The sequence below is a fragment of the Dermacentor albipictus genome, chromosome 4, assembly GCF_038994185.2.
Source record: "Dermacentor albipictus isolate Rhodes 1998 colony chromosome 4, USDA_Dalb.pri_finalv2, whole genome shotgun sequence".
NCBI lineage: Eukaryota > Metazoa > Arthropoda > Arachnida > Ixodida > Ixodidae > Dermacentor > Dermacentor albipictus.
This window is the reverse complement of record NC_091824.1, coordinates 89819650-89840612: the sequence shown is the minus strand read 5'-3', so window position 1 is coordinate 89840612 and position 20963 is coordinate 89819650. Positions and strand designations below refer to the sequence as shown.

The window sequence follows — 20963 nt, the reverse complement described above, 5'->3', positions numbered from 1 at the left end:
CAGTGACAATGCAGAATTCCTCATTTCATTAGGTGTTTTACTACAACTGGACATACCGCATTGGTACTGCTGCCCACCAATAATATATCACAAGAATTTATCCATGTGAATGTGGACAAAGGAAAGAACGCCTTCTTGACAGTCCTTGCGAGCTAGTTTCTCATTCAAGATAGCCCGAATATCACCACAAAAGTGCTTCCTCCAGGCGCCTCAGAACAGCAGCAGTTTGGCAAGTCTTGCAAGCCTGCTTACTATTTTCTCCAACCAAATAAATTATCAGGTTACGGGCTCAGTAAATGTAGTTTTTAATGTGAAACAGCGATGGGCAGTACATGAAGTATTAACGAATGCATGGATTTTCCCTTGCCTTGTTTTGATTTTCTTTGCCACATTGTTTGTTTGTTTATTTGCTTGCTTGCTTGCTTGCTTGCTGGCTTGCTTGCTTGTGTTCTGAATTGGAAGGAATGTGCTTTTGTTGGGTAGACTGTTCTCTTTAACCATTATAATACTGACCGGTTGTAGTGCAACTCTCTACCTGGTGTATCAGAATTTTTATTTTGCTTTCGTTTTGTGTACTTTCTTTCCTATCATTACTTAGTTTTTGCCCGTAGCCAAATACGTCATCCATTTGCCTAATGCTGTATCTGTTCGGACTTCATGCAGATGAATGTTCGAAGTGGGTGCTTTAGCTACCGCCCTGAATAAGGTAATGCTAGTTTAACAGCCACTCGCCGACGTATTCTTTGCTGTCGACAGGTCGCAGTGAGCGCATAAGTCATCTCCAGCAAGAAAAGGGAAAGAGACAAAAAAATATCCGGATTACCGAGGCGTGTTTCAAGGGAATGACGCACGAGGAATAACTTATCATGCTACAACAAGACGCAACAGCTTTCTCTTCCTTAGTTGTAACTTCCCTAATAATGGTTTTGACGGAGTGAAGACAGACCGGTGTTTGTTCTTCGGGCGACGCAAACAACCGAAATGCTTTCAAATTACCATATCGCAACAAGGCTACAAGTGCAGCTTCCTTAGAGTAACAACTAGCGAATTAGAGCATTATCAAAGACTAGCAATTAGCGCTGGAATATAAATTCATGAAACACGAGAATGAGAGAGGGTAGTGTTATTATTGAATTAAGACACCTTTAAAGCTGTCTTGCTCTATGTTTTTAATCTGCAGTCACATTTGCTGCAATTCCAGTGTCCGTTTGTTTGTCTTATGTTATTGTTGCTTGCACTCTTGTAACTGTCCACATCGCGTCTGTTTGTTATATTGTTGGTGTGTTAAGTTTTTTGGAACGCGTCAATATACTTATGACGCAAAGACGGCCCTCTGTCTTATGTGCCTGTTTACTGTCTTTCTTTGCGCTGTATGCTTTCAAGCTCATGTACCAAATAGCTTTAAAAACACGCGTTATTGCTCCTTCTGTCGCTTTTAGTCCAAAATTACTACGCTTCTCCGCACTGGAAACTAACATTGATTTGATTTGCTTCACTGAAAGCAATCTTTAGCTTACCGTAATGAAATGACTTTGGTATAATCTTCAAACATTGGCTTCAAATGTGAACCCTGACTTCAAGTATGAATGCAAGTTGAGTGGTATTCAATTGGGATGCAGCGTTTTTTCTTCAGGGTAGCTAAAACATACATGTATCAAAATACAATGATTGCTAAAGTTAGACCTTCAGTTAAAACTATTGGTTTTAATGAATGCACGGCCTTAAATTGAAAGAAACGAGTGGAGTCACTTATGAATACGACAACACTTTCAGTGCAACATTATGCTACAGAGCTTATTATTGGCGCAAGCCACATATATTATTCCACAGGGCTGGAACAATGTAACATTCTCTTTCAATTCTACTCCTTTCCATGTTTCTTCAGTAGCCCAAAGTATGCCCGATCTTCTATGCCATGAAGACCATCATTTCGTGAGCTGTAGACGATAAGAAAGTAATAGAATTAGGGGGAGCAAAAGTAATCTTTAGCTTATAGAGCAGCACAGGACACAAGAGTGACAAAAAAAGCACATGTAGCGTCATGATCGTCGGTATGTCGGCGTCGCTATTGTATCCTGGTGTTCGCGCTACACCTATGTTCGGTAGTAGGACGTACCAACACGCCAACATGAAACCCTGTAGTTGACAGCATATTCATTTATTTTTTTTTATTTTAACGACGGTGGATGATCCCGAACCATCTTGAACTTATGTCAGTTGAACGCATTTAATCAGTTTGGTTTCTACGTTAGAGAAACTTCAATGTATTTTTACCCAGCCAATGTCTAATCCCCGGCGAATTAATTTTGCTTGTTTTATATGGTGAACACGGATGGATCCAAACCTTCTCTACATGTTGCTAGTTTAATACATTTACTGAAATTGCCTTCTGCATCAGAGAAATCCCAAGGATTCTTCTACTTCCTCCTGCGTAGCAAAGTCGCCGATGTTCTTCTTGGAGTAGCCGTAGCGGTTGTCTGCTTCGAACGAACCTTCTAACTCGTCCATTTTGCTCCAGAATGCATCGTAGTCGAGGGGTGGCGCCTGGCCGCCAAACTGTGCCGGAAGTTCTTCTGGTGCAATTTCTTCGTGGAGGCTCTCGAAGTTTTCCCCATGAAATTTAAACTTGGAAGAGGACAAGATATAAAACAAAACATTAGGCAAGCTTTTTACGTCATCACAAACACTTGGGAACGAAACGATATTATACAGTGTGTTAGTACCACATATTGCTGGCTTTGTGAAGTTGCTAATATAATTTCTCGCCGCAGAGGCGTCTGCATCGGCCGGCGTTTGGTATGTTGCAACACCATGGATTGGATCACATGGGGATTAGACCCTCGCACGTGTAGCCATGCGCGACTTGGACGTATCCGGGAAAAAAAGGGATCCGGGGGATTGAGCCGATGCTGAGTGCTCGGATTTCAAGGCTCCTTGGCGGAGGCAACACAGCTTTTTGTCCTCGACTTCACGTAGACAATTCAAGCCGAACTTATTCACCCGGGGGAAATCCGCAGCCGACTTTTCCTGTCCGCCTCACCAAACTTCTTATTTTTCTTTTACTGATTTCTGTTTCCTGTCTTCTTTCTCAACTATCCTCACTTTCAAATTTCTGTGTGGCAAGGGTTAGCCTTACGATATAGCTAACCAGTCTTGATTATGCTATATTTGGTTGCAGCAGGGTACAAATGGCTTTAGTGGGACTCGCCTAGCAGGAACGCCTTTCACCTTCCCCAATTGGGCTTGTTGGGGAGTGGTTGGCAACACTTTCTAATAATTACAACGTGCTATGGCTATTCCACGTTACCTTACCTCAGATCGGCCTTTGAAAAAAAGGCCGTGCCGATGTAACCTGTAAATTTGTTGGTACGAGTCAGGAGTGCGTGATCAAGTACCATGTCATCCACAGCGATAAACCCGAAAAAAAAATCCAGACTAATCTCACCATTTGTAGTTGCAAAATGCTTCAAAGAGGTCAATATTATTTCTTACCTGTCACTCCCTGGTCAAATGGAATATTCATTTACATTCTTATACACCTGCCTGTTTTATGATGACAGTGTGAGGATTGAATGAGCTTCTCGGAAAAAAGCTGCTAGTATGACACTGAACGCCGACAATGTTGCACAAGGTGCAAATGTAAAGATATGCAGTATAGAGATTTGAATAAAGACACTGTTCGTTGACAGGAGATGCCATTTTTTACAATCCGCAAAAATTAATGAGTTCTGGCGTCTTACGTGCGAAAACCACGATTTGATTATGAGGCGCACAGTAGCGGGTGACTTCAGATTAATTTTGATTGATCATCAACATGCCCCAAATACACCGGACACGGTCGTTATTGCATTTCGCTATCATCGAAATGCGGTCACCGCGGCCGGGGTTCAATCCCCCGACGACGTGATTAGCAATGCAACACCACAGCCTCTAAGCCACCATGGCGGGTACAATCTGCAAGGAATTATCAGAAATGTTCTCCTTGTTCGATGCAATAGTACTGGCTTTCGAAGCAGATCTGTGTGACGCAGACTGTGACGCGATGCTGACTGGGACTAGTGATGTCTGGGCATGTATTTTAAGGCTAGTAGCAAGCAGTATGCTCACGCAGCTTGACTAGTGCGCGATGCAGTGTGGTCGTTCATGGTACGGTTCCCAAAGCAGTAGTCAGTATTAGAGTTGCTGTGTCAGCGACAGCTCCTCAATGTCTTGAATTCCAGCCAACAAAGTGTTTCATAGTCCAGAAGCCGTCATCTCCGTCATTGTTATCACCACAACCTCTCACATAGTTAGGGTAGTATGCATTAGATTTGCTACATTTTGGGAGCATTACAGGATAATAGAATAGTCGGCGAAGTAACTACTGTCGCAGTGAGTACGTAGCCTTAGACATCACTTATGTCGCTATATATATATGCATACGCAAGGGCAAATTGAAGTCTTTCCACTTATGTTTTATTAGCCAAAATAAGGTACATAACAGTAATTACAAATATACGTAGTATTTTACGTACCTTGCCCTATATATACACAAAGTCCCCACACAGGTTAATACTTCTATCCCACCGTGGCACTAAATTTAACATGCCTCTGTGGTAGAATGCGACGCACGTGGCCTTCCTGAACGCTCTTCACGGCGTATCACGGCCATGTCTTCACAGCCTCTTGCGAAGTCACAACAGCAGCACTTCCCACTTCTCAAAGCGAGACACCATTCCTCATTAGTGGGCTGCATTTCCCTGTGAATTTGGGTGGGCGTTCGCCCCTTGCTTCATGGAACACGAATCACACTTCGTTGCTCGTACGCCATTTACGTGTGAAGCACAGCAGCCATCTTGAACAGGCAGCAGCACCGTGCCGCAGAGCTAGCCACAGATAAGGCCGGGCCAGTTCAAGAACTATATATATATATATATATATATATATATATATATATATATATATATATATATATATATATATATATATATATATATATATATATATATATAAACGAGAAGAAAGGGGGTTAACTGAGGGACCCGATATTTATTAGTCATATAATGAGAAGCCAACAAACACTGGCACCAAGTACAACATAGGGGAAATTGCATGTGCTTAATAAATGAAATAAAGTAATGATAAATTATAGGAAATTAAAGTGGATGAAAAAACAACTTTCTGCAGGTGGGAACCGAAACCACAACCTCCGCATGTCGCGTGCGATGCTCTACCAATTGAGCTACCGCGGCGGCGTTTCCCCATCCACTTTCTTGGGTATTTATGTGTACTAGTAACACTCCCAGGGTTCTACTAGTACACTTAAATACCCAAGAAAGTGGATGGGGAAACGCCGCCGCGGTAGCTCAATTGGTAGAGCATCGCACGCGACATGCGAAGGTTGTGGGTTCGGTTCCCACCTGCGGCAAGTTGTTTTTTCATCCACTTTAATTTCCATTAATTTATCATTACTTTATTTCGTTTATTAAGCACATGCAATTTCCCCTATGCTGTACTTGGTGTCAGTGTTTGTTGGCTTCTCATTATATGACTAATATATATATATATATATATATATATATATATATATATATATATATATATATGTGTGTGTGTGTGTGTGTGTGTGTAGAACAACCCTCCGACAGGTTAGCCAGCAAAAGTACTGTTTGCTACCCTACAGCGGGGAAGCAGAAACGAGATTTATAGAGATAACAAGGAACAAAACAGGAGTAGGGAAGAGAAATAGGCAAGCATCATTGTGCGACGACACAAGTCACTATCACAGTCTATCTTGCAGTCTTGTATACCTCACTGCAGTGTTATCCTCACGAGACTTTGTCAGTGACACTGCATCGATGTAGTGATGTTAATAAATAGAAGAAATGAGTAGCACCCAGAATTCCGTAGGGTAATTTTTTTCGGAAGCAGATTCTTTTCGAGTTCTACTTTCAATTAATCGAATGCGTAGCATAATATCAGCGCATTACTGGTCTCTCGAAAACGATCTGCTGAATATGCCATGTGCAAGCTTTCTGAGGATGTTGAGCAATAAATGAATAAATAAGTAAAGTTGACGGCTTGCCCCTGCGCAACATATTCAAAATTCACTTACCCTTCTGGTCAACTTGCTCTTCAAGAAAGGCTTCATGAGAGAGTAAAGTATGTCGAAAGCATGCGCCTGTCGCACGACGTGGAAAGCTTTCAACCTGGATGGCATGCAATCCTGAAATGTTCCTCATAATGAATGTCCCAAAAAAGAATACAGAAAAGCTTGAGAGGAAAAGAGGCTGTATAGGCCCAAGTCAGACAACCTCACCACTGAAGCGACTCTACTTACGCACTTGCCAAGAATGTAGAAGGACCTTTCACAGGATCAGAAACAAGTAAATCAAAGACAGGGCTCATTAATTAGACGAGCACAGAAAAAGGAGTTTATCGACGATGGCTGAACTTCACTTGATATGGCGCCTTTGCCAATGACACCCCCTCCTCCCCACCCAGCACAATGCACATACTGGGGAGGATGCCTTGACACACCACATATATTATGGGACTGCGGCCCATTGCATGCCACTAACTTCCCAAACTTCAACTTGTATCTACCCCAGAATGCTGGGTGGCTGAGTCCAGCCACCACACGGGAATTTCAGGAGTACCTGGCGGGCCTCATTCACAGGTGATGCTCTGTACTGATGGCCTTTGGAAACACAACTACTTTATTCTTTATTAAATAAAGGTGTGCGTGCGTGTGTGTGTGTGTGTGTGTGTGTGTGTGTGTGCGCGCGCGCATGGGTGCGTGCGTGCGTGTGCGTGCATGTGTATTGGTGATGCTGTAGAAAGAATAGCTAACACGTCTGTGAAATAACATCTGTATGATGACGCGGGTGTCCTCTACACCGGCGTCTCTAATGTTCACGACCAGTAATATTAAATGAAGAGTTTTTAATGTTTTGTTATTCGAGCACAACATGACACATAGAAATGAATTTCAATAAAACAGTAGTCATGACGTTTACTATACCAGGAAGAATATTTGCATTTCACATTTACTAAGCAAGCTAAAGCGTTATTTGCGCTATGTCAGCCAACTCAAGTACCTGGGCTCCGCGTTCACGACTAATCTAAAATGGCAGACACGCGTCAACATGATCTGTTTTAAGTACCCGTTAAGTGTTGGGTTTATCTAAGACGTACTTTAAAGACTTCTACTAGAAAATGTAAGGTAACCGCCCCAAAATTTCTTGTTGGGCCCCTAATTATTAAATGGGTGTCTATAGTATGGCCCCCTCATTGCGCATACAAGTTCACAAAGGGGATAGAAAATTTATAACCATGAATATTGAGTGCCTTGCAACTACCCGCATACAAAAAGAAAAAAAGGCTCGTTTATCACCGTTACGATCCCGATTCCTCCCCATTTTTACACACTCGCGACTTATCTTTTTAATCAGGAAAACGCAGGCGCACCTGTGAAAGACTTTTCACATTTTACATTTACGTGACTGTGCAGGCATTGACAAACGTTGCAGCACCTATGACGTTGAATGTTTATCACGCTCGATTAACACGAACTTCCCTTCCCCACACACATAATATTGTTCGTTCTCATTGCCATTTTTTTTATCACTTTAAGTTTTATTTATTCTGTTTTCTGCAGAATTGTGGAATAATAGATGACCCGCTGTACAGCCCACCATTTCAAAAATCTTGCAGTTAATTTTCGTATCTTATCTCCTGTCGCCCTTTTCAGGTTTATCCTCTTGCATTGTATAGTGTGTAGTAAACCAAGTAGTGCGGCTGTTCTTGTGGCGTTTGCTAACGTTACGCATATTATTCTATTTTCTGTACCCACTGCCACTATGTCTTGAAATAAGAGCTCCATTTGAAAATTAAAAAAGAAAAGAGTATACCACGCCTAACTTGCTTTCTAAATGTTACAATTAGTTGTACTCTAAATGTTTCTGAGAAAGAAAATTTCCCTAATATACATAGCATTGTAGATCACACGAACAGCATTTCTCACCTGCACGTATTCCAGCCCCCTCTGGATGAGGCCAGGCTTAAGAGACAGCGCGCTTTCTACGGCGAAGTCCTTGCAGTCCATGATCAGAACCATACCGATGGTCTGTGCCGACGGATGTGATGTCATCAACTCCAAGCACATGAGACAGGCGCGTTGAAAGACGGCATGCGTTAGCTCCTTCGGGTTGAACGCTCCTACAAATCAACAGTAGGTCCATGAAGGAACAAATACGTATTCTTGTTGTGATTATCAGCACGTTACGCTATACGGACGTTATTTACTCGCTTCATATGACACCAAAAGAAAAAAAAAACCTTGCGTCCGTAAATCTGGGGACAGCTTCTAACAAGATTGTAACACGGGCACCTGTGGCACTCTTCAATATTTTCAAGCGAAGTTGTTTTTTATCACCAAAATTTCAGCGCTGATATTGAATGTACACAAGCTAAAAATTGTACATGAAATGCAGGGAGTTTAACCATGGCTGCACCTGATGGTTTGCACTAGGGCAAGGGTAAAAGGTGAGGACCACATTGAGAGAAGGGAAGAAAGGCCACAGAGACGCGCACTGGAGTGCCGATGTAATGAAAATTTTCAGCACTCAGTCAGAGATGGTCTCTCAGACTGGTTTCCTTCGGAAATCATAGCAGACATATTGTGGTTTTCTGTGGCGCTTATTTGCGAGACAATGGATCGAAAATATTGTCTAACGAAAAATTGTTCCGTTTAGCAGGTCCGTAATAATAATTCTCAACATTCTTGCATTAAATGGCGTGGCTTCCATGTAAACAGTAATGCCTAGCTCATAAGTAGATCGCGGAGTGCATAATAAGGATCGCACAAATTGTACTGTAAACGCGCGGCGGCAAGTGAGTGGTTCGCTGAGTATGCTGGTGCTGAAGACTTTTCTCAGGTCATTCGAGAGGAGAAAATATCATTCTTTGATTAGCAACACCTCATCGTTTCAAGCAGGGTCATCTTCGAGTATTAGAAAACGTGGTGGCGTATATAGATGAGCAGATTGTTCCAATATGGCTTACTTTTTTGTTGGCCAAATTAAACTTGTTACTCCGCGTTACCGCTATTGCTCCTGTTACAACCACTGTCATGGAATAACACTGAGCTCTTCGAGTTATTGAGTATATACGAGTATGGTCGAAAAGATCTAATACATAAATTTATATTTTGATATGCCTTGTGGCGACCACACAATGAAGTTATAGAGAATATTTATTTAACCTAGGCCCTTTACTCTAATAATTTACCCTAAAAGAGTGACTAATGAATGGAAGTGGTAATGCTACTTGTATGACTTTATAAGAGCCTACTTTACTGACCTTCAAAGCTTCGATTTTACCTGTTATGGAAACGTACAGTTCCGTATTTGTTTTGCTCGAGTCATGGTAACAAAGTTTATGGAAATTATACCGCAAGCGCTTACTTCCCTTATTCAGCTAGTGCTCGGGTAATGAGCATAAGCTTACATAATTATATTCCAGATTTACAAATGCTGCGCAAGATCTCTCATAGGAGACTTCCTAAACAGCCCGATAACTTTGTCGAGTAACAAAGATAATTGTAGCCAGCGATGGCTCACGAATATGAAAATTTCGCGCAGCAGAAATAAATTTTATCTTAAAAATTCTTGAAAGAAATACGCAGTTATAGATACGCTCTGTCCAACAGGTACATTTTCTTTATATTAACTGATTAAATCTTATACATCGTATTTATTAAACGCTTAACTGAATACAAGACAAGATAGCAACATTATTCGTCGTCAAAATAAATTGACGGAATTATACTATTGAAAATATTCTTGGTCTGAAAAACATTACATAAGCAAAAATTTATATTCGCTGCAAGTGAACTTAGGTGGATTTGGCGCTAAATGATGACGGCTCCTCAAAAAAAGAAAAAAAAATATCAATTCGACCATGGCCTAGATTTAGAAATTATAGAGCGTGTTAATTACGCGCATGTTTGGTCCGTCTTCCGAAGGCAGCGTGCAAGTTCCTGCACGACGCAACGTGTTTAAACGTCGGGAGGTCTAACTGTAGTGAAAGTGATTGTCGTCACTGAGGTATGCCTGAATGCAACGGCACAATGTTAAATCAAACAGCGTGCAAGATTCCGCACATCGCCACAGCTACCGTCAAGCTTCATCTGGCACACATTGAAAAATAAAATAAGGAAGAGAGAGAGAGTACATAACACCCGTGAAGCCGATGGTACCAGGAGCAGCGTCTTCCCAACAATGTTTCCGCGGCGTATACCTTGTAACGAGCCAAAAGACGGCCTCGCATATAAAATTGAAGTCCGCAGTGACGAGTAGCTCTGCTTATGCGGGCTGTGTTTTTTTGTTGATTCGATCAAAGCTGGCCCAGGGGTAATGAGGAGGAGAGAAAGGAATGTCGTTATTGTCACATAAAACGCGAATTATTCAATTAAATTTCCACAAACTTAGCGGCGGTCAAGTCTACTTCACAGTTGCTCACGCAGCGCTGCGAGAATGGAATGGGGCATAGTGAAGCTGTACGCAGAATGGATATAGAGCTCCAAGTATAGCGCAGCTTTAGACTTTTGAACCAAACCCCTCAAAATACAGAAAATTCAGAGGAGGCATGAAAAATGCTTGCAGAAAACACGGGGCAACACGTGGGACATTCAGCGGCTAGAAAATGTTGCAGGCCATAGCGATGTCGGTTACCGGTCTCATACGAGGAAGGCACACCATTAACACACGAAGAGGGCAGCGAGCGCGCTGCGACAGCCAGGAACCTGGAGCCTGTGGCCGCTGCTGGGTAACATAAGCAGAACGTAGCCTCGACGGGTGGTGGTGGTGGTGGTGGTGTTGCTGGTGCTGGAAAACTTTTAATGGCCATATGTGCAATAGAGAGTTGAGGAAGGCCTTAAGGGCCAACCCCTAACAAAGTCTAGGAGGGGTCCCTCGTCTGGGACCACCCCTGTGGCTTCCGCGGCAGCACGGGCCCTAGTCACAAGAGCTCTTTGGCTCTGTATGGTAGAGCAGCCGAGAAGGGCAGCCTCCCAGCTCTCTAGGGTGGGTGACGGAAGGGGGGGCGGTAAGCAGGGTTGGAAGGGCAGGTCCACACCATGTGGTAAACGTCCGTGAACGAAAACCCACAATGCGGGCACTCCCCATGAAATGCAAGATTAAACAGTTTGAGTACTGCGGGGCACAGTACTGTGTTGGTGTACAAGCGGACAAGCCAGCACTCCTCGCTTTTAGATAGCCCTTTCGCGGGGGTGAAAACGGCAATGCTGATTTTGGTAGAGCTAATTGATTTCTTTAAATGTAAAATGCAGGGGTTGGTTGCGGCGTTGCACTCGCTGCAGTCTGCCAGCTTCGATATCACGCGCTCTGATTGCTCAAATTCATCGTGCCACAGTTCCACAAGTAATTGCGTTTTCCCAGATGCAGAACTTAGCATGTCTTGTACAGAGAGCTCATTTAAATAAATGTTTAAAAGTTATTGTGTTAATATGCTTAATGCGCAATTATTCGTGGGCGAGCTCACAGGCGGCAATGGAAAGCAACCAATGTAGGCTCTGTTCACAAACAGGGACACTCACACACATAATATGGGAATGCACCTCGCTCCCGTTTTCTCATCCCCCCGTCAGCAGCGAGAGTGACTGGACAGCCTGGATCATTTTCGGGTACGTTGACCGACAACTTCAACTGGTGGACTGGGCCAAGAAAGCCAAGCAGGCCCAGGGCCTTACTTGAGCCCGATCCCTAAGTCACGTCCTCTTTACCCTTCCCCCTTTCAGTAATGTTTACCACCACGACCACCCCAGCCCTGTCACGCGAAATGTGCAATGCGTTGTATCTGTACGAATCTTCGTAATTTGCAAGTCATTTTCTCGTTATTATAGTGCAAATGTAGGTGATTGTTAGGTTTTACGCGAAAGGGAACAATTTAAAGCAAAAAGAAACAGAAAGTAAGAAGAGAATACCCTTAGTAACACATAGGCTCATTAGACAATGCACGGCGAAGGTTGTACGGGTAGGCCAACTGAAATTTCGCGGTGGGTCAACTTGAATTTTGACGTTGGGTAAACTTGAAATTTGCAGGTGCACCAACTGAAATGTGGGGTTGGGCCAAGTTGAAATCTGGGGGTGGGCAAGCTAAAATTTGGGGGCTGGCCCACTTAAATTAGGGAGTGGGCCAACATGAAATTTGAGGGTAGCACAGCTTGGAAGTGCGTCACATTAAATTGGAGGCGGGCCAACTTGTAATTGGTACATTGGCCGATTGAAATTTGCGGGTGGGCCAACTTGAAATTTTGGGGTGGGTAAACTGAAATTTGGGATGCGCAAACTTGAATTTGGGGATGAGCCAAGTTGGAATCTGGGGTTGGGCCAACCTAAAATTCACAGTGGAACCCATTGAAATCTTGGATTGGGCCAAATGAAATTTGGTGGCGCGCCAACTTCAGATTTTGAAGTGGACCATCTCAAATTTGAGGGTGCACCAAGTAGAAATTTGGGTTGGCACAATTGAAAGGTGCAGTTGGGCCAACTTTAAATTTGGGGCTGAACGCACCTAAATATTGGGGTGGGCCAACTTGAAATTTGGGTGTGGGCCAGCTAGAGATTTTGGGGTGGACCAATGTCCAATTGCATGCTACTGAGTGTCCTTCGAGTTACGTTGAACACTTTTCGGGCCACTGAACACGTTCAGATGCTTGGCGCGTTTCCATTGGGCCGTACCGAGGCGCAGTTAGAACGCAGAAGAGAGCTTGCGTGGACAAGGAACGTGCGCATAATACAGGCTTGCGGGAGCGAGAGCGATGGTGATATGGCATCGCGGTGATGCAGTCTCCCTCACGGAACGCCTCAGAAGCTACTACAGCAGATGCGGCTCGATCGGAGATCGTTCAGAGCGCGTATTCGCTTTCGCCACGCTCAATTGGCCGGGGCCGCGCTGACGTCGTCAGCCACGGGGTGCGCACACGGTTTTGGTGACGTCAAAATTAACGCTCCTGTCAATCATGTTGAGCACGTCGTCCACTAAGAGCAGAACGCGACTAGAGGTGTAAAGTACGAGCGGTCGTGCGCTCGTTGCGAGACCGCCTTCACATGACATGTCTGGTAAATTGGATTGGATCCAAACGGTGGTTGTCGCTACGGAATGGCACGTTCGGATCCGATCCACTGTCTGATTCGAGAAAATGGCAGTTGCAGTAGGAGCTTCGGTTGTGGCGTTAACCAGGCGCGGGGACGAAGCAGAGCGATTGGAGGCACGAAATGTGTGAAGAAATGGGCGAAAGCGAACTCCGGCGTCCCTTTCGTTTCTATAAATCAACAGTGCGTTCGTTGTGCATCATCGGGCGCAAGCGCGCCAGTTGAATGTTGTTCTTCCTTCTTGAAAAGCACGCCACTTTCCCCGTCGTTTCTTCTTCTGTGTCTACTTTTTTCTCTGTGCACGATATCACATTGCAAATACGCAGAGAAACTAATAGTTTTCAATTGTAGTAGTCATACGTGCTTAAGCTTTAGAAGAAAAAAACACAATTTTATTTAAAGATTTTATTCATTGGAAAACAAGAAAGATGTCGTTTGGTGGTATATTTTCTGCAAGCAAACGATAAAAAACGCACGTCACCTTCCAGAGAGTTCACCGCTTGCCGATTGGTTACTGTCTCCCTCCTGTTCTCACAAATTTTGCATACTGCCCACTTTGTGGCGTTCCGGCTACTAAACAGAACATGTTTCGTAGAAAGATCCCCGATCGCCCCCCTGGTGTTTCCTTTCGACCACTCGGCTACGTTGAGGCGCTCTCATGACCAGGGTTCTGGGTTAATTGGTACGATGGCATCGAAGGGTCCGGATGCGGCGAGAAAAGCTGACAAATATCTACGAACTCCTAAGCATTTTGCCGCTGGAAAGGCCATGGTGTAGGGGTTGAGGTACGGGCTCCGGGATGAAAAACCCAAACTTGGGAGGGATTTATTCTACATTATTTACAGAGAGGTGAGCGACAAGTAACATTCGTACAGTCATTACGGGCCGGCAGCAACTCGGACGCTGCGGCCCGCGGCAAGAAGTTCGAGAGAGGTCATTCAGGGAATCAGGGAATGTCCCAGCATGCTCAGGTCTCTCTGGAAGTCCTCTTATAAACCCTTCGAGCACTGTAAGTCACGTCATGTTTGACCAATGGGAGAGTCCGCTCCGATGACGCCACTTTCAGCCAATGGTAGGCGCCCGTGTCGCGGTGTCACACCTGGCGGCTCTCTGCGGTCTTGCCTCGCAGACTGGCAATGCACTTCTAACGAGGAGAAGGGGAGGGCTGCTCATGCTCCATTGTCCGAGGCCCACCTGCTAATCCCGGCGGCGCACGAACTTGTTGGCACGTGAACTTGTTGCCTTAAACTTGTTTGCTCGGCCGCTCCTCTGGAATGTGCTTTCCTGCTTCGGCATTCCTCAATTAGCTGTGCTGCGACTCGAAGTGGTTTGGGGAACTCGAAGTAATCGCAGGAAACAGCTCCATATCTAACAGCTCGTCCTCGCCCCGGTTGTTCTGAATGGCCGGTGAACTCAATTCGCTGGCCATGAGGAACGCTGAAAGAAGCTGCAGGGTACTGGGGTCGAGCCTCGTTTGACAACCCTCGGGATCCTGGGCCCTGGAGAACATACGTCAAACAAACCAAACAACACAGCGCTGCACCACGCGTAAGCGCAGGCTCTTCACCCCTGACTCGCCAGGCTATTACTGAGTCAAAATCAACCCTGATCATTTAGTTCCCCAATTTTGACAAAACAGTTGTAACCACCCTTCCAAACAGCCATCCATTTCTCCTCGAATGCCGACAAGACCAGAGCACTATTGTTGTTGCAAAACAAAAGGGTCGTCGACGATGCAGACAACAAATGAAAACAGCCGAACATAACTTAAGTGGCCTAACTACACGAACAGCATGTTTCCAATCTATCGCAGTGGCGTACTTATCGCACGTAATGGTGCCACTGAACAATCTGGTGAACCTCACAAGTACGTAATCACAAGCGCACTAGCCTTGTGGTCACTAAACAAAACGCGTACTTGCGTTGTAGGCAAACTTTTCACTTACGCTTACTCACGTTTCTTCCCTGAAAGTCCTACAGGACACGTGACGTAAACGAACAATTAAACTCGCGGGACTTACACACTCCGCAGAACTCTTAAAATGATGCGTCTTCTACTAACTCTTTCCACGCACGTTCACTAAAGAAGTCAGAATACGGCTGCCCTCCACACACACTAGCAACCCAGTCATAAAGTCTGCTTCCTTCCGTCCACACAGGACACGCGCTAATGGAACTAAGAACGCTTCTCCGTGCAAATCATGCACTCACTGAAAATCTACGCGCTTAACCTTAGAAAATTCAACACTTAAAAAGAAGGAAGGTTAAATAACACAAACGTGCGTTACGATAGGACTCTCAACAATAACCTTGACCCTCAGGTTACTCACACACACAAAAAGAAAGCCTATTTACTTATCAATGAGCATCTCGCGAGACTACATGTTTACTTAAAACGCATCTTTCAAATCTCGGAGCTTTCTCAAACGAAAACACAAACAAAGCTCAAACCTTACACATTGAAAGAAATCCTAGTCTCAAATCGCGAAAAACTTTCCAATGCTCAAAATAAAAAAAACAAGACACTCCATTTCTACGGAAGGGCTCTTCGCCTCCCTTTCCAAACGCTTATGTCTGACTCATACTCTGAGCCGTCCTCGCGGTGGCCGCGGCTTGAAAGCTACTCTGGCTGCCGAGAGACAACAAAAGGGCTGACTAACTATCAGCTCCCCCAAGACGTTACGGTCTACTGCCAATTTGCGTCCCCGCGCCCCGCTTTCAACACGAACTCGATTGACCGCGTCGCTACTCCCCACCTGGTCTCGTCCTGCCACCCTGCGTTTCTTCGAACTGCACGCTGAGCTATGAAAAGAACTACGGAACGACGAGGAGTTTAACAGCCTCGTGCCCTTTGTCCGCGTCCGTGCAGAACATTCTTCGCGGTCCCCCTTTGACCGGTGGCTCGACCATTCTGGATGCGTCAACATCGTCCTTGACGACCGCACCTTTTTCCTCGCGCCCTGCCCTTTTGGGTTTCTGGCCATCTTAGGCGGCGCTACATTAATTACCGACTTTCGGTCTTTACGGCGCTTCTTTTTACGGCGCTTTCTCTTTGCACTCGCCTTCATGTCGCCTTCTCGTGCCTCGTGCTGGCCGGTACACATTTCGTCGGCCCGGATCGGTCTCTTACCCGCACAGTCTGAGTGATTCTCACTTAAATCAACGCTCTCTCTGCCTCGACTGGCGGACAGCCCAACCGACTCTGGAACAATGCAGCAGGCTTTACTCGAGTAAGACAACTCGCACTCTTGCGAACTGCCCTCTACTACATTGCCCAGCTCACGCTGTGCATCGGCACACAGCCCGTCGGTATCGATCGCTGTCTCACGCGCGCAGTCCGAATGATTAATAACTGAACCATCCCTATCTAGGCTATCTAGACTGGCGGAGAGCCGCACCGATCCCTGAACAATACAGTTGTTCTCTCGTGGACTACGGAGCTCGCCATCCCGAGAACTACTCTCAACTGCATCGCTCAGTTCGCACTTCACTTCTGCACGGAGATATGACCTGACATGGGTGCTCGCGTCTGTCGCGTCAACAGTACCCTTTCCTTCGCTAGCAACCTCGCTAACAGTACCAGCGACGCACACACGCGGTAACTGTGCCAATTTGTTCGCAGCTGGCCTAGCTGTCTCCACAGTCATCTGTTGGCACAGCACCTCGTCGCTCTCCTTGTGGCCTTTAACGGCCTCTGTTGCCACTAAGGCATCGTTAGCAGCTAGCCTTTTCCCTTCACTTATGAATTTGCAGCCAATCTCACAGGCACTACTCTTCTTGTCGGCTTTTGGCGAAAGTCCGCTAGACACTTCCTCATTCTTTCGCTCTGTACTACCTACAGAATTCTCAGACAGCCGTTGTCTCTGTGCCAATAACTGATCACAATGCTGTATCTCTTTGATCAGTGCTGCCTTCTCTCTCTCATACTTTTGTTCACGCTCAAGTTCGCGTTCATTCTCACGTCCGTGACACTCGCACCTAAGAGTAAGTTCTTGAAGCTCCTGCTTCCGTTCATTCTCGCGTTTTTCACGCCTACTCTCACTCTTAAGTTCACGACGCTCTCGCAAACGTACACGACGCTCCCGCTGCCGTGGCTCCTGTATCACCTCCCAAGCAAGCTCAATGCTTTTCTCATCATTGCCACTATCTTGAATCGCCTTTATGATAGCTGGCGTTTCCATCCGTTCGTCCGCCTCAACTCCCAAATCGTCGCACACCAACAACAAGTCTAACCTCGTGAACCTTCTAAGGTCCATGGCAGCTGCCCCGACAGGTGGTTAAAACTGTTTTCCTTAATTAATTTGTGCAAACACACAATGCATCAAACTCCCGATTCCCAGAACTATCAAAATTGAACACACAACCTTTGAGTCTGGCGAATCATAAGGAAAAAAAACCACGCGCTCACTTACGGTTGCAGCACCCTGCCATCCGGTTCATTCGTCCGCTGTTCCCGGTTCCTCCGGACTCCCTGGGTCGAAGGCTCGCTCCTTCTTCGCTACTCCCAGTTTCTTCGGACCTCTTTCGACGAAGGCTCTCTCTTCTTCGTTCTTCCCGGTTCCTTATGATCTTTCTCGACGAAGGTTGATCCGTAGCGCTGCCACCAGCTGATGCATTCGGAGGCGATCCCACCGCTGCCACCAGATGTAGGGGTTGAGGTACGGGCTCCGGGATGAAAAACCCAAACTTGGGAGGGATTTATTCTACATTATTTACAGAGAGGTGAGCGACAAGTAACATTCGTACAGTCATTACGGGCCGGCAGCAACTCGGACGCTGCGGCCCGCGGCAAGAAGTTCGAGAGAGGTCATTCAGGGAATCAGGGAATGTCCCAGCATGCTCAGGTCTCTCTGGAAGGCTTCTTATAAACCCTTCGAGCACTGTAAGTCACGTCATGTTTGACGTGATGTCCGCTCCGATGACGCCACCTTCAGCCAATGGTAGGCGCCCGTGTCGCGGTGTCACACCTGGCGGCTCTCTGCGGTCTTGCCTCGCAGACTGGCAATGCACTTCTAACGAGGAGAAGGGGAGGGCTGCTCATGCTCCATTGTCCGAGGCCCACCTGCTAATCCCGGCGGCGCACGAACTTGTTGGCACGTGAACTTGTTGCCTTAAACTTGTTTGCTCGGCCGCTCCTCTGGAATGTGCTTTCCTGCTTCGGCATTCCTCAATTAGCTGTGCTGCGACTCGAAGTGGTTTGGGGAACTCGAAGTAATCGCAGGAAACAGCTCCATATCTAACAATGGGTAGACACGCGCAAGCTAGGAAAAGCAAGTAAGCTAAACTAGTCAGAAACGAAGTCGCAGCCGAGCTAAACAGTGTTTATGCATTAGTCGGCAATTCTCAGAATTTCTGCAGCCTTTGTTGTTCTTTAATTAGCGAGCTATCGGCCCGTATCAACTATCATCTCATGGTCGCCACCACTGACGGCATGTGTCTCAAGGGTCTTTTTAATTGAAAATTGGTATTTTTTGCTTCAACGCTTCGTAGAAACACGCTGTATATTAACGCGATAGCGTTAAGGGCCCCGTGTCGCAGAAAATCCCGCGTCGGCGTCCGGGGTCCAGCGTCGTTTCGGTAAATATCATTCCGAACCACGATTACCCAACCACGCATGCCCTCCGTGTAGCGCAAATAAATTCTGCAGCTCTGAAACAGCAAAGAAATACTCGCCTACATTGCACAGAAAGACTGGACGTCCACGTCGATCGTTGCCTGGCAGTACCATGGCCAGTTTCCGCGCAGAGGGGGGCACCGCCGAGGGCAAAAATTCGCGGTAGATGGAGTCGCAGGCGGACCGGTTGTAGTAGTAGTTTCTGATGGTTTGCATGGCCGCCTCCACGTTGTACTTCCTCACGCGCAGGAAACGGATGAGAAACTCGGCGTCCGTTCTCGCGTTCAGCTCTGGCTCCTCTGCGTGTGTCGGTTATCCACATAGATATAGTGTATGATCAGAAACAGTCCCTTCATTACAGAAGACATGGAAATGGCTTATCAAAGCTACAAGTGCGAAGTATGAATCCTTTATTGCCTGTCTGTCTCATTTAGCGGTACTTCCGCACTCTCGTGGCATAAGATTTAGCTCAAGTGACCGCTATTCACTGACCCTCTTCGAGATTTTCAACTTCACTGCAGTGCGGGTAGAACAAAATAAAAGTAGATAGGTAAGACAATCGTCTTTTTTCGGGAGGGACAATCCTCGGACACTAGCCCTCCAGACGGTCCTCAGCACAGAAGCCGTTGAACACATTCCTGTGCTCCTTAATGACATGATGCCACAGTGACAGACATTGACAATTGTCATGCACTAGATCTCCCTTATTTGCAGTCAGTTTTTCTTGTTTTCGTTTATTCCTTTACTTTCATCAACGCCTAGCCCAAGCACAGTCCAGCCAACTGGCCTACAAACTGGCTAACCGCCCGGTCTTTTCCACTTTTGTTCCTCTCCTTCCGCATCTTGCATTGTTCAAGTGTAAAAGTATATAAGTTGTCTCAAGAAGTATTTCATCCATTTTGATCCCGTTCAATTTATAGCAAACGAGTAGCTTGATAAAGAACTCAGTGAACACTCTATGTGCTCACTGTGTTTCTCACCTGATATAAGCTTGGCTAGCTTCTCCAACGATACCTTCCTCCTTGTAGGCGTTTCGCCGAGATCATCTTCTGCGATACGCTGAAGATGAAACGGAAGTGATCCTTCCGATGTGTCGTACACATCATCATTGGCCAACCTCTTCGTGTACGTGCCCTGCATAGCAGCTCTATGACGAGTCTTGATTTTCAAGTACAGCTGTACTAGTCACACTCGGTTGCCCGAGAGCTGCTTCGCAAGCGAAATAGACAGTTCATTTTGTAAAAATGTTTGGAATGTAGCAGCTGGTTCCTACTAGCACAGCCAGATTGCAACAAATTATATCTATTTGCCGCGACCACACTAGGCCGCACAGGAATGTCGCATACCCCCCCCCCCCCTTCATTCGCCTGACGTTAACTCTACGCTTAGGCAATAGAGCAGAAAAAGAGATTGAGATTGAAGGTTTCTAAATAGACAGAATGGGGACACATCCCAGCAGGCCCAGATATGTCCTATGTATCGCCCAAGACACGTGACACGTACGTGGCTCATTAGAATAGCTGCGCCATTTATTTCTCTTTTACCGTTTTCATGTGCTGCAAATGCGCGTTTAATGCTTATTTCACGTTCATTCTTCAATTTCTAGCCACGAGCACTCAAACTCTTCCACTGGCCATGCGGTTTCAGTAATGCGTAGAAAATTTATGTCGCCTCTGTCACGTGAACACTCCACATCACTGTCTGCCGTGATTGACTGTCGGCTCATCGTAGAGGTAAATTGATTACCGTGAAGCGTGATAGACGGGGCAGAGTCAACGATGTAAAATGAGCATCAGGAACTACCCGAATATTCTACTCTTCTAAAGGTAAATTTGGTCTTCCATATAGATGAATGACAACCAACGGAATGAATCAACACGTATTTTACGCAAGTCATATAATTCTAGTTATCCTAAAAATAGGGTAAAGGTCGGATAATTGAAGCTTGAATTGTTTTTAAGAAAGTAGATAGCGCATTCGGAAGCAGTTGATGTAGACGTTGGAAAAAATTAAGTTTTGCTCAGCCATGTTCCTTGATTTTCATACGTGCTATTTGTGCCTGTGTGCCTGTTTAACTTATTTATTTAGTTATTTCTTATTTCTTTTGTGTTTGTTTGTTTGTTTGCCACTTACGCAATCTCAAACTCATCCTCGTATAGTCACTGAACAGCACCCTGGAAACGTTGTTGGCA

General features: G+C 45.6%; 2 protein-coding genes across 2 annotated transcripts in view; one reads left to right on the top strand and one right to left on the bottom strand.

Annotated features, from left to right (window-relative positions):
- LOC135917657 (uncharacterized) overlaps positions 1 to 20963 on the top strand; it is a 253855-nt gene that overhangs the window by 42898 nt on the left and 189994 nt on the right. The gene's annotated exons all lie outside the window — the stretch shown is intronic.
- Positions 1895 to 19911, bottom strand: LOC135917681 (retinaldehyde-binding protein 1-like). The gene is made up of 6 exons (XM_065451253.2): positions 19752 to 19911; positions 18831 to 19070; positions 8006 to 8199; positions 6095 to 6205; positions 2493 to 2625; positions 1895 to 1937 (listed from the first exon to the last, which is right to left on the bottom strand). Exons 1-6 carry the CDS (start codon positions 19909 to 19911, stop codon positions 1909 to 1911), a joined length of 867 nt encoding a protein of 288 aa, XP_065307325.2. The 3' UTR covers positions 1895 to 1908.